The sequence below is a fragment of the Parasteatoda tepidariorum genome, chromosome 10 (assembly GCF_982258835.1).
Source record: "Parasteatoda tepidariorum strain Cologne lab strain chromosome 10, Ptep-v5.0, whole genome shotgun sequence".
In the NCBI taxonomy this organism is placed as follows: Eukaryota; Metazoa; Arthropoda; class Arachnida; order Araneae; family Theridiidae; genus Parasteatoda; species Parasteatoda tepidariorum.
In genome coordinates, this window is record NC_141764.1 from 3082431 (window position 1) to 3097523 (window position 15093).

The 15093-nt window shown below is 30.6% G+C and overlaps 1 protein-coding gene across 1 annotated transcript in view; it reads right to left on the reverse strand.

Annotated features, from left to right (window-relative positions):
• Nucleotides 1-6609: 6609 nt before the first annotated feature.
• LOC107453578 (endoribonuclease LACTB2) overlaps nt 6610-15093 on the reverse strand; it is a 30151-nt gene continuing 21667 nt past the window's right edge. The window contains exons 5-8 of the mRNA XM_087153876.1: nt 14794-14896; nt 12345-12569; nt 9342-9423; nt 6610-6807 (exon numbers count right to left, since the gene is read on the reverse strand). Of these exons, the coding sequence (XP_087010002.1) occupies nt 6752-6807; nt 9342-9423; nt 12345-12569; nt 14794-14896 (466 nt within the window). The 3' untranslated portion in view covers nt 6610-6751. The remainder of the gene's footprint in view (nt 6808-9341; nt 9424-12344; nt 12570-14793; nt 14897-15093) is intronic.

Below are 15093 nucleotides of genomic sequence, written 5' to 3' on the forward strand. Positions count from 1 at the left end.
ATCGACAGTTGTACAATCTTTTAATCTATCCAATAAATTAAAAGCTAAAACAAATGCAACCAAAAGAATAGCTTTTGCTGTAGAAACAATGAATTCGCATCAATCAAGGAAAATTCTATTTCATTCAAATTTAGCAACTCATACGGAGAACTTAAAAAAGAGAGATTACCCTGAATAACTTTTGTTTTAATGATCAGATTTATGAAAGCTAATAAATTTCAATCGTAACAGCTCAAAGGGGTGAATTTTACATTTTATTTAACCGTCGTTAAACAGGCGACCCTAATTTTGGGTGTACGACTACCAATTCAACTCCGCAGCCTTGTAATTTTTAATCCAATCATGAAGACAAGGGAACTCCTGGATTGAGTATTAAGAGAAATTTGCCTTCATGCAGGCCTTTTTGATGGAACTAACCTGCATTTGGCTTACATGGAGAGGAAAACCTCCTATGGTTAGACTGACGGCAAGAAGATTCTACCTTATGATCCATCTATCACTGAGGATATTTTACGTCAGCAATGCGGTCGGTGCAAAGCCGGATGCGAAAAGGGTTAATGCAAGAGCTAACTAAAAAAGTAATACATAAAAGACAATAACGTATGAAAGTAAGTGTAGTGCGATATAGTAATGCATTTGAAAATCATACTCTAGTAGTAACACAGAGGAAGAATAAAAGTAGTTCTTAAGAAAAGTAAACTGGAGAAATATAAAGCTAAAAAGTAAATGTTAACTAAGTACCTCTAAATGAAAAGTAACGCGTAAAAGTGATGCTTAATAAAAAAATAAAAAAATCTTAAATAAAATTCATAAGATAAGTAAAATTAACGCATAAAAAATATAAACCCAAAACAAAAATACAATGCGAGAAAACGCCTAAGCGTAAAAGTAACTGACAAAAAAATAAACGTAACGCATAATAAATACAAAAAAGTAGTGTATTAGTAGGGTGACCAGATTTTTTCGGGCAATTCCGGGGACACTCATCTTTCTCTTCCCCCCCCCCCCTCCTCCAATTTTATCCACAGAAAAAATTGGAAAAAAAATTTGATCATTTATCTTAAAAAAAATTTTTTTTTTCGTTTACATTTTTTTTATAATTTAGTATATAAATTATATCGTTAAAATCGTGATCATAACATTTTTACACAATTTTAAAAGTAATTAACAAAACAATTGTATTGCTTTTAAAATTATACTATTTTCTGAAGAATGAATCTTCTTTAAAATTTCAGGATTTTTTTCGAGTAATTGAGAAAATGCATCACATGAAAAATCAAAATTAATCAGTACAGATAAAACCGCTTTCAATGTATTCAAATCCATTCGCGATTTTTCTTTAGTCCAATAGTTATTTATGCGCGAAAATACCCGTTCTACATGCGCATTGCTGCTTGGCCAGCACATAGCAAGCTCATATGGAAACTCGTTTTTCCAATCATCCAAATAATGGCATTTTCTTTTTTTTTTGTTTCTGTTGCCATATTGACATCTATTTTAAAGCAATAAAAATATTTTTCTAAATATCTATTACGATAACAAATTATGAGGTTTTCAAAATGTAGAATAATTAGCATTTATAAAAATTAATTAGTCGTAAGTGGTAATAATAACAATTTCATAAAAAATGGTTTTATACTTTATTGGTTAGATATTTGTAAAACGTTTACCTGATTATAAAATGTTTTAGTTATTTTTCTAAAATAAAACTGAAATGTAGTAATTGTTGTCGTTTTTAGTGGAAATTAGCTAATATTGGCAGTTTATGTAACTCGAGATATTAATTGTTTTAAAAGCAGCAACTAATATTCATGTTACGTCTTGTTTTAAACTTCTTTTCGTATGTAAACATGTCTGGCGTACAGCCTAGTAAAAATGTAAACATTACTAGATGTTAAAGTTATGTGTTCCAAAATTTCTGTAGTATAAGTTATAGTGTGTTCTTAAAAACTAGTTTACATTTAATTTTCAATTCTTACATTAATTTGTATGAAAATTTTTGAGAAAATAAAAATTACATATAGTATATTTTTATCAAATATTTTACACAAAATTTTTCAATTTTATAACCGGGGACAAAACCGGGGACGCAAACCGACCGGGGGCATGAGGTCTTCGCCGGGGACAATCCCCGGAAATCGGGGACGTCTGGTCACCCTATGTATTAGAGAAGTAAACGCTAAATAAAAAGGCGTCACAAAAATGTTTAAAAGTAACACATAAGAAAAGTATTGCGACAAATTGAAACTTTAAAGCGTAAATGTTATGCACAAATAAAAGTAATGAGTAAAATTAAAATGCACGCAAAAGGAATTACACGTAATATACACAATTATGTAACACATAAAGACGAGTAATAAGCGTGTGAAAGAGATTCTATGCTATTCTATACGTAAAAGGAAACGCGTAACAATAATGCGTGAAAGTACACGTTAGAAAAGTAAAAGTAACGCGCTAAAAAGTAATGTTTGAAAACTTGAAAATGCAACGCATAAAAAAAATATATCGATTTAAATTTAGTGAATACGGTCTCGAGAGGTATGGCTTCTGATAATAATGCAATTCTAAAAATAATGTATAAATAAATTATTCTAAAAATAATGCAAAAAAAAACTAAACGTGAAAATGTAACATTTAGTAAGAGCAGAAGCGCAAATATAGCTCTAAAGAAAAAAAGTCCGTAAAATGTACAGTAAAGTGCAGCGCAAATAAAAGCAAAGCGTAAAAGTAATGCATAAGAAAAGAATACAAAAGTAATACAGAAAGAAAAAAAAGCGTAAATATAATAACGCGTAAATTTAATAAATGTATAAATGTATTGCATAAAAGTAACACATAAGAAAAGCAATGAGTTAAAAACATGTATAAGAAAAAGGCTTTAAGTAAAGTATAAGAGCACCGTGCAAAATACAATAAAATGCAAGATTTAAACGAAACTTTTTTTGCTCAAGAAAAATAAATGCGTGTAAAAAGGCGAAAAGATAACGCATAAGAAAAATAAAATGGATAGTATGTAAATTAAGTAAAAAACAAATTTAACGAAAAATAATGCACAAAAAAGCAAATAGGAAAAAATTACGTCTAAGAAGAGAAGCATAAATATAGTGCAAAAATTTTAAAAAAAACGTAAAATGTACAGTAAAAGGTAGCGTAAATAAATGAAAGCAAAACGTTAAAGAAATGCATAAGAAAACAAAAGTTATGCATAAAGAAAAAAAAAGCGTAAATTTAAAGGTAATTTATAAGAAAAGTAAATTTGGAAATGTAACGAATTTTTAAAAAAAATTAAATAGTATAAAGTCATAGCGCGTAAAAGTAAGAGACACGTGAGGAAAGTAAAAGCGTAAATATAAAGAGCAACGCTTAAAAAAGTAAAGAAATCGTAAGAAAGGCAAGGTGTGAACGCATAATGAAAAGAAACTTATGAAATAAATTGCATAAATCGGGTAAAATAAGGCATAAAAATCAAGGCTTAAAATTGACGTATAAGAGAAGAAAATGTAGCGCTTAAAAATGTAACTCGTGAAAGTAACACATTAAATAAAATAATAAACGTGCAATCTAAAGCATAACGAAAAGACGTAAAAAAGTTACGCATAGGAAATTAAACACCTAAAAGAGAGCAAAAAAGAAAGTAACACATAAAGAAAAGTAAAAAGCGCGTGAAAGTAAAAGCAAGACTATGTTATGTGTAAAAGTAAACGCGTAACAATAATCCGTAAAAAAATATAGTAGAAAAGAAAAAGTAAGGCTTAACGAAAAGTAAAAAGTGTATAGAATAGAAAAGAAAAATATGTTTAAAAGTAACACAAAAATGCAACGCATAAAAAAAAAAATATATCGAATTAGATTTAGTGAATACGGTCTCGAGAGGTATGGCTTCACTTTTCAGAAGTTTTCTTTACCTCCCTATTCTATGAATAATGAAGATAAGGGATTTTGCAATCATTATGAATTGAAAGATGGTAAAATATTGTACTTTTTTATTACAGGCTCCTAAATGAAATAGAGTTATTTATACAAGAACAATTTGAAATCTTCAAGAAATTTAAAGGATCTCCTCATGTTATGATGTTGAACAATTAATGTCACTGGGCAACTTTGAGTGAGTAAGTTTCGTTCAGGGAAGACTAATTGTGATGGAGTAAACGTGATCATCATCCGTGTATATAAAAGAACCGAAACTTTTGAAGGCAGCCAAGTTCTCTTCTGAAAATGTATATTTATATTTTTAAATTTTACATCCGATTATTGATAATGTTATTAAAATGTACAGTCCGCAAAAAAAAAAAGATATCACCCTGAATAACTTTCGTTCTAATGATCGGATTTTCATGAACTAAGTGTCAATTTTAATGGTTTCTGGGGGTGACTTCAAATATGCTAATTAATTAGTGCTAACTATTAATTAAGTTACGAAATCAGACACAAAAACGTATTTTCTCTGAATAAACATATATTTTTTTTTTTACATATTTGGAATCCAGACCCTCAGACAAAATTTCGAAAAAATTGGGTTGTAAATTGGGTTACAATAAGGATTTATATATCTGGCGAAGATTTAAAAATATGCCAAATTACCTCGCCATAGAAAGAGAAATAACTTATAACAACCATAAAGAAACTAAATGATTGACAAGACGGGAAAACATAGTGCTTCTCGTTGCTAAGCAACCAAAAGAATTTTTCGAGTTGCTTTCTGGGCAACGAAAACAAATTATTTTTGTTTTCTTTATCTCCTCTAAAAAAGGAAATTTAAATCAATTAATAAATTATTTTTGATTCTCCAAGATTTTAAATTCTTGACGCTGAACCTTTTATCTGACATTATTTATTTTTTTAAAGCTGTTTTATTGTCATTTGTGTGACAGTTTTGAATTAAAACCAAATTTTTATAAGTTATTATAAATTTATGAAGAGTTGTAGGCAGGGGCGGATCTACTTAAGGGCTTTATGGGCTGCAGCCCAGGGCCCCGTGGATACAAAGGGCCCCAGTCCCCACTGAAAACAATAGGTGATATTTTGAATTTTAAAAAGTATCTAATATTTAAAAAAAACACTATTATAAGGTTGGCTACCCTGAGATCAATCAACCCATGCATGCGCGTGTCTATCGAACAGAACGGGGAACTCCCCGTCGCTAGTTTTTCCGCACTTCTGTTCTCGTCATCGAAGTGAAAAACTTGTTTAGTTTACTAATAAATGATAACTTAAAAGTTATAAAGATCGGACCTTTCTCTAAAAAGAATAATAAATCATGTCTTTTTTGTTTTTAATGTATTTTTTCAATACTAAATGAACTTTTTAATCGATTTTTAATGATAATTTGTGAATTACTACACTCATTACAAAGTATTAAAATATGACGTGAAGAACAATATTACATCGATTATCTCGTTTCCTGTTAATTACCAGAAAATTATCAAGTTCATTGTTTATTTTCAGAAAAATATCAAAGTCTTATTTTACAATATGTCTGGTAGAAAATATAAAAGTGGAGCTGAGAAACGGAAATTACAGCTAGATCGAGAAAAAAAAGAAAGAAATGTGCAAAAATTGAAACTTTTTTCAGATTAGAACATAAAAACGAGAATGAAATAGCTACAAATTTATTAATAAGCGAAAAGGAAGGGATCTTATCCGAAGACCCGAAGAGAATCTATTTGAAGGGAGCAGAAAATCGCAACACCAGGAAAAAAATACAAGTGATGAAAATGTACAAAGTCTTGACTACCAGCAACCCTCTGATCCCACTGAAAACTATATTGGTGTTCAGCAAGAGGACGGTAATACCGAGGCGGAAAGAAATTTGGAGAATATTAAGTTTGAGTTTGAGAAATATGTTGACGTGGGCTTGTGGCCAGAATTGCTAAATAATGATTTTATTAATGACATCCTCTCACATGAAAAGACTGACTTTCAAAATAAAGATCCGAAAAATATCTATTCAACTTCAATAAAGAAATACGAAGAACAAAACAGAACATTTTCAAATAGGTATTTCATTAAGAAAATGAAAAATGGTCAATCTCTGGAAAGATCTTGGTAATGTTATTCAACCAGGGTTGGTACTGTTTTTTGTTTGACTTGCAAACTTTTTTCTAAAATCCCTTCTCAATACACAACCGGATTTTCTGATGTGAAACACATAGGAACTTGTTTAGAAAATCATGAAAATTCTAATGAACATAAGAAATCAATCTTAGTGTGGTTGACACCAAAAGAAAATAGATCTGTCTTAGACAAGCAGCTTCAGAAGCAATTAAGAAAAGACGCAAGCTTCAGAAGCAATTGTAGCCCCCCCCCCCCCCCCCCGGTCAAAATAACGATCTGTGAATGGATGTATGAACGGGTCCGCCCCATAAACTGGTGTAGCAGAAGTTGAATTCTTAGCCATAGATGGTGCCCAATAGACTACAATTTACATCATATTCTACATTATTGGTTAAGCTGATAAAAACTGTAACAATCTTACATAGATTGTTCCAAGCAAGTTCGGAAATAAAAAAAACAGGAATTTTAGCATTGCAATTTATCGATGAAAGGTTTCTTAGCCCAACTTTTTTCTTTAAAAATTGATTTAGTTACTGTAAGAAAGGAAAGACACAATTTATAAACATAATTTTTAATAACATAACATGTATTACAAACATAATTTATCAAATCCATCTATAAACTTTAACATTCTTCATATAAATGTTTCAAATTAAAGATCCATAGTTTTGGGTCCTAACAACTAAACTTGCACGTTTCAGAGAAGAGAGTATCGTTTTGTTTCGCCATCCATTGTAGATTCTATTTTTTCCCCTACAATTGATGAAAAAAAAATAATACTTCAGCTTTTTTTTACAACTTGAAAGATCGCCTTTTTTCCCATGATGAAAATGTACCATTGATTACTTAAACTCTGCATACAAAATAAACAAATAACTGAGCAGTATAAAACTGCGAAACAAATTAAACACACTGCAACTAAGCCACAGAAACGCGTCCGCAACTGACGTACGCGGCTGAGGTTTGCACTTGTTAATGTTCGTGTATCCATTGCTTAATATTGTAATGCAATACATTCAGGGTTGCAAAAAAATCCGGTTTTTTCTCCAGAAAACGATACAAAGTGTTATATGTACTCACATACATCACTCATTTAAAACTAATTTTAACACAAGATTACTTTTTATTTACATTTTAATCTTAAAAAATATTAAAATCCTCAAAAAATATTAATTTTTTTAAGGAAATATTATATATTTTTTTGCATAGAAAGCGAATCAAAGGCACTGTCTAATCAATAGCCATACAGTCAAATGTAGCCAGCAAGGTGACTCTCCAGTCGCCAAACACCGTTAGTTTTTTCACCATAGGCTTATTTTTTTAGGCTAGACTACATATATATTTCAATAGAATAGCTCTTTAATATAACAGAGGATAAAAAAGAAATCAACTTTAGAAAAACCCACTTTAGGGTAGGTTTTTCAGAGTGGGCTTTACCCAGTGAAACCCAGGCGGAGTTTTTGCAATACATTGAAAATAAATAGAAAAAGGAGGTATATAAATAATCTCCGGAATGAAAACCCATTACAGGTATGTTTAAATATATAAAAGTAATGGATATATACTCGTGAAAAATGTGTTGTTATTATAAAACTACAGTGTGTGAAATAATTTGGTCGATACTGCTTTTTTTTACCCCTACTCACATTCTAATATATATTTTTTTTATTGAAAATCTATCTTTAGATTGTTCCAAAAAAGGGTTTTAAAAATTACTTTTCTTTAGAAAGGCACATTGACCACACCTTTCGCATTTATGCTGTCCACTTTCAAGAGGATGGACAATAGACGAAACAAGATTCTATAGTGAAAAAACAAATTTGAATGCATTTTCATTTGATTTTGAAACTACATGTGCTGTTCTGATCAAAGGAATAATGGGAGATTTGGGGCTTTTTTTAAAAAAAAAACAAATTAAGAATTTTTAAAAGTGTGATAGTCAAATCCCATTCAAAATAGTGAAAATTTTGTAATCCGATTTGAGAAAATAATCTCTCATGATCAAAACACTTTTCCATTCTTCAAAACTTTGAATAATTTTTGTTTTGTTTTCAATGTTATTCAAATATTTTTGTACCTTAAAAATATAAAGTTTCAGATGTGAAAGGTCAAAAATGACGGAAGTGACCACCCCGAAACCCATTCATGTTTGTAGAAGTAAAAATACATGTGACTTTCCAAAAGAATGATTTTCCAGTTCAGTTGTTTGGAAATTTGCATCATTTTTTGGAAAAGTTTGCAATTTCTACCCGTTCTAAATCTTTCGTACAAAAAAGAAGAAAAAATTACGGATTACAGTTATTTGTGATAGGTAAGTGATAATAAATCTATTGTTCCTTATAATTTAACTGTTTTTGTGGGCTTTCAAAATATTGATTTGATATTTTTTACATATAGAGTAAAAATAAATCAAACCCCCAATTAAATGCAATATTTATTATTTTTTATGCGAAAAATTCCAATGTAGCAAAATAATGTGTGAAATTCGTAAGATAGACGTAAAGTATTTTTGTTATTGCGTAGCGATTGCTTTGGTCCCTGGCAATTCGCTAAAACGGGATTTGACGCTATATATCTAATCAGTAATCCCTTATTTATTCAATATTTCGATTACATTTAAGAAATAATTTAAGTAAAATGCCAGAAAAAAAAATTGGCAAAATTTAGAAAAATATATATTTATTCTAATAACAATGCATTGAATAAATTATGAAAAGTATAGGAATTAAAAACTGTGTTAGTATTTCCCATCAATGGCTGCCACTCAAATCTGGAAAAAAAATTTCCATGTATATATTATACACACTATATTAAAAGGAAAGATAATTGCTGTGCTCTAGTTTGAGCTATAGTGGGCTAACTACATTTATTAGTTTTAATTGCTGGAAAAACGGCTGAACATACTTAAATAATGCCATAGTAAATGAAATAGTTTAGTATAACTGAAATATCATCCTTAAATATACCATAGATAATGCTTTGATTGGTCACCATTTTTTAAAAGACAAAAATAAGAAAAAAAATCCCCTGTATTTTCCCAGTTTGTAAAGAAAAAAAAATCTAACTTCCCTGCATATTCCCTGTTATTTTAGGTGATTTTTAAATTCCCTGCATTTTCTAGGCTTTCCCTGTGGAGTGGCAACCCTGGTTAACTAAGCTGCATCCCTGGGGCAGTCGTGCCAGATTAAATTGAAATTATTAATACTTTTAGGAAAAAAAGGGTTTATGATCATTTTTTCAATGAAAAAAAAAATAATTATTGCTATAACATCAAAACTTAGCTCTACCAATCATGTTTCCTTTCTTTAACTTTTCCAAATGATGAGTTACGTTCACTTCTGCTGCTCCGTGCAGATGTTTAGGTGTATCCTAGAAGCACACAAACATTGAATATTTTCTTTTAAATGCATGCTTCATAATATTCTTATAACATAAAATTCACTAAAATAACTAAGATAAAAGTATATATTGTTTATGGAGACATGTGCAGGGGTGATTGTGAGTTCAAGTCAAAATTCCGGAAAATTTCCTGAATTTGAAAAAAAAAAACAACAAAAAAAAACAGTTTAAATTGAAAAACATTTAAACAAGGTTTTTTTTTCTTCCTTTTTCTCAATATTTCTTAGTTTACTAAAAATATATTTAAAATTTTACACATACTTTTTACCATTTACACATACCTATGATGACTTGGAGAACTAATTAAAATTTACAAATATGTCTTCTTTTCTTTTGAGTTTATGATTATAACAACTATTTAGTGATAAAAAAATGAATATTGATCATGAATATAAGCTTATAAAGTATCTCTGTGGCTCTCCCTTACAAGCAAATTAAATAAACTGTGTTTTTAAGTTCCACCTTTAAAAATTTTATTTCCGGAAACTTAAGTGATCAATGATTTTTTGAAACGTCTGGACTTTCGATCTCCGGAAACTTCTGGATCACTGTTAGCGAAAAATCCGGAAATCAGGATTTTTTCCGGAGCACAATCAGCCCTGCATATGAATAGGCCTTTTCAAACTATATGGCCACAAATATCCAGACACCCGGTTGTTATGGTGTGTGTGTGGGTGTTTCTCGGTCTGTTACCTTCAGTGGTTGGAAACATGAACTCTGAGATGGATGTGGACAATGCTGCACTCTATGACACCATTTCGGGGATTTCTTCTCTTCCAGCAGGGCACACTTCGAGGCGCAAACGTGGTTTGACGAAATGGGTGTTCAAGTACTGGACTGGCCTTCTCAGATCCTACAGAACATTTTTGGGACAAATTTAAGTACATAACCAGCCAAATCCTCACTGCAAACTGTGATGGAAGTCCTATAAAAAAACTGCTGGAAAGTCTTCCCTGTCATCGATGCATCATTATTAATATGTGCATCAGGACGCTCTATACCACTGGGTGTTTGGACACTTTTGGCCACATAGTGTATTACAGCCCCCAACAGAATTGTTTCCCTCATAATCCATCGAAAGAAAGAAATATCATGAAGGACTGCAATGCAATGTAAGACTTCTTTTTTCTACTACAGGGTATGTAGCCAGATTTTTCAATAAAAAATAATCACCTTTTAAGTATTTCATAGCACTCAAAAATATTTTTAATCACTTTCCAAAAAACAAAAAATCATGATTAGGATCTGTGCAGTAAAAAAATTGTTTTTTTTTTCCCCTATCGCTTAAAGTGTTCAATTAATGAACATAAAATCAATAAATTTGAAATTTTTTTTAACAAACTTCACATAATCATGATAAAATAACTGGTTTCTGATAAATATTGCAAAGAAAATTGTGAAAATCACGCATTATTTGTAATTTAGAACGACAATCGACACTGCAAAAAATATTTTTTAAAAAAAGATGGCACTTTTTACAAACCTTGAATAAAAAATTAAAAAAAAACACTTTTCAAAAATGCTGTGCACCCTGTATTATTTTGCATGTGCTTTATAATACAGGGTAATTCAAAGTGAAAAGAGCAACTACAAACAGCTATTCAATGAAAAAAAAATGTATCGATAAGATTAACAGAGAGTGTAGATGGAACTTTCTTTACGTAATTAATCATGCACGAGTTCATTAGTGAAAATGGTGAGTCATTCCGCGTGTCAGAATTTAACAACTGTCATTCACAGTGGACAGAAGTGAATCAAGAACCTCCAAATAGGTGGCATAGCATGTTTGTACTAAGGCGACTGGCTTCAGTATGAAATGGTCTACCACCTAGATCTGGGAGATATTTAAGCTACAGGAGAAGTGGTGGTTCAGGGGATAGAGCGCTCGCCTCACGTTCAGATGACCTAGGTTCGAATCCCAGCAACGGCTGGTGGTCGATTCGAATTCCGCACCCGGCTAGCACCGATCACAGTGCTGACGTAAAAATATCCTCAGTGGCAGACGGATCATGGGTTAGAGTCCCCTTGTTGTCAAGCTAACCGTGGCGGGTCTTCATAGTTTTCCTATCCGTGTAACACAAATGCGGGTTAGTTTCATCAAAAAGTCCTCCACAAAGGCAAATTTCTCTCAATACTTCATCCAGGAGTTCCCTTGTCTTCCGGATTGGGTTCAAAATGACAACGCTACGGAGTAGAACATTAGTAGCCCAGGGGTGATTGTGAGCCCAACTCAAAACTCCTGAAAATGTCTAGAGTAAAATCATTAATGAAAAATTTAGAGTAAAATCATTATTCAAAAAATTAATGCCTTCATAAATTTAAACTATTGATATTTTAAAAGCATGAAATGCTAAATAAATAGCATGCAGCATAAAATAAATGAATAATTATGTATAATTTTACTTATCTGTCTAATCGCATTTACTATTCTACAGAAAAAATATTTACAAATGAAAGAGATGTCATTAAGTATAAATTCTAGTTCTAATATTTCTAAATAAAATATATAAGAATTTTTAGACATATATGTGATTGCTGATTTCTTAAAACTGCTAGACCTTGGATTTCCAGATCACAGTTAGCGAAAAATCCAGATTTTTTCCGGAACACCATCATCTCTGATAGCCGTAAACCCTAAATTGGGTTGGCTGTTCATTGACGGTTAAATAAGTAAAAAAATATATAGTATATATATTATACATATTACATACAACATATGTATACAAGTTACATCTACATTCGGCCAGAATCTTATTGATAAATTCTCTTTCATTAAATAGTTATAGCCTATTAATAGCTCTATTCATTTTGACTTACACCGTATCAAAAAATATATTTATTAATTACGAAAAGTTAATGATATGCAAAATGTTTGAAAGGGGAATACCTACAACATAAATACGAGCAACAAGCTCTTTGGCCGTCAGTCCATTGGGTCTGATTTCTTCCAAAGTGTCTAATATTTGTTTTTCTCTTGCCATTCTGTGATTGATGTAATCTTCAATTTTCTTCTTTGGATTTTCAATAACAGGGCCGTGTCCAGGATAGATTCTCGCAGGTCTCATTTCAAAGATTTTTTTTAAGGTCAACATATAATCATGCAAATCTTCAAAGACCTGCCATATCACAAATACTCTTTTAGAGGCACACAAAATAAAATAAATTTGGAAAGAAACCATTAGAACACTTTTGCATAATGAGTGGATTGTCTTAAGGAGTTTCCTTCATTGTTAATTTAAAAATTTAACCAATTTTAGGCCAAGATTATAAATTTCATGAAATGTGGTTTTATTTACATTGAAATATGCTTGCACTTCATCAAGGCACAAACAATTTCGTGTATAAGAAATAAAATGGGCCATATAGGCACCATTCACCAAATCAATGAGCAAACCATGAACAAAGTTGAACGCTTGTCTTTTTTTATTAAATTTGCTTTATTTTTTTTTAGTTATTATTTACTGATGGCAACTTTAATCCATCAAAAAAACATAATGATAAATAAAGAACACTGCAATTAAATAACATACTTAAGAGTCCTGAGAGATGTAATAATTTTTTCTCTAAATAATTATCTGTTTTCTTAATACTTAACATAGAATAGCTATTGTGTGACACTCACAAATGACAACAGGAGGTAATCAAAAAATTTTTCTTTAACAAAAAAAGGATCTCTCTCTTTAAATTTTTATATATTAACCGCTCTTAACAATTATTTTGAGAAAATATGCAAAAAATGAACATTTATTTTATTCTATTTCATTAATAAATTCAAGGAACTAAAACAAAACATAATGCACAAGTTCTAAGTTGACATTTTAATTTTTATACGTGCAAAAAATATTTAATTTACCATCAGTTTACTATCCCAAATTATCTCGGGCAAATGAAAAAAGTTAAATATTAGTCTTTGTGTATGTTTACATCTTCATAATCAGAAAAATCATCTGCATTACTTTCACTTTCGCTCGTGAACATCATTTTTTTTTACTCTTTTTTCTATGTAAATTTATCAACCATCGTATATACAATTGTACAAAACAAGTCTGCAGAGCCACAAATAGAAAACAAACAAAAATTGGAAAACTTCCCATCACAGTAGGTTATTATTATTTTTTTGTTTTGCTTCTGGTCGAATAAAAACGTGATAAAACTATACATATTGACGAATTCTGCTATGCCCCAGTTTACTTGTGCTAATATTTGCTAATGATAAATGTTTGCAATATATACATACCCGAGTTAACTTGGGTTAACCAGGGAAGCGGTTAAATGTTTGGTATTAACCATTCTGGTTTATATTGGTTTAATTATTTAAAAAATATTTTAGCATTAACAAAACATTTGTACCTCATTGGGGTTTAGAACCAAATCAAAAAATTTCTTTTATTCGAATTGGCCAAGAGAATAATTGAAGCAAAAAAAGACAGGATTCATACAGACCAGGAAAAAATTAAAAACTGGTATCATAAAAAAATATTTTAATATTACTACAACATTTAAATTTTTTCCAGGTGCATATGAACCCTGGCCCCTGAGCGGAACCCCCTAATAAAAATCCATTTTAATTCACTTGATTTTGGTTCAATTAAATCAAAATCAATAAATAACAGAATTAAACTTGTGTCAACCTAATAATGACCAGTTATGAGAGGATTTCTTAAAAGAGGGTGAGTAGCCAAATTTTTGAACAAAAAAACAAGCACCTCTTAAGCACTTTTCAAGCACTCAAAAAATATTTTTAAAATCTTTCATCTTTTAAAAAAATATCTCGGAATATTTCCATGTCATAATCTGTCATGCCAACTATAATCGCCAAGGTGCCAAATAGATTTTAAACTTGTAAATTTAATAACAGAAAAATTTAGATATTTGCCCAGGGGTGGTTACGAAGTATACCTTTCCAGTTGGTCTCGTCCTGTCATGTTTTTTTTTTTTTAATTTCTCGTGACCGCTGCCCAGAAGTTGCCAAGACTTGGTGACCATTCTGCCATAAATCACAATACAAAAATCTCGCCAAATATAATTAGGATATGCGCACTCATAAAAATGTTTTATTGCTATTACTGAAAGTTCATATGTATTTACAAATATATATATACATATCAATCTTAATTATATTATTATTGTGGTTGAATAAATTGTGAAAACACTGAATGGAATAATTGAAAACAACGCTTTTTGTAAATTCCGTGGCAAAAACCGACATGTCTATAAAATATCTTATTTTGGAACAGATAACAATAAGGACATTTTAGAAACACCCAATAAAGAAAGCTTCAATAAAAGCACTTTTTAAAAACGCAATGCACCCTGTTAAAGGCAGCAAGGAATACTTACAGCAGTTCCTTCACCCAGAATGCAATCCCCGCTAAAGAGGCTATTTTCTTCTTCTAAGTAAAGCACAAGATGATCATCTGTATGTCCAGGTGCAGATATCACCCTGTCAATTGTAATTTAACATCTCAATCAATGTAAATACAGCATTAATATCGATTCTGGAATCGAACCATTGGATGGCCTTGAGCCTTCAAGGCTCCAAAAGTTTCTGTTCTTGAAGGCATTCCTATAAGGAGTATGGATGGATTTCTTTACTTTTAGGATTTTCTCCTTTTCTTAGTTCGGTTTTACGTGTTTGTT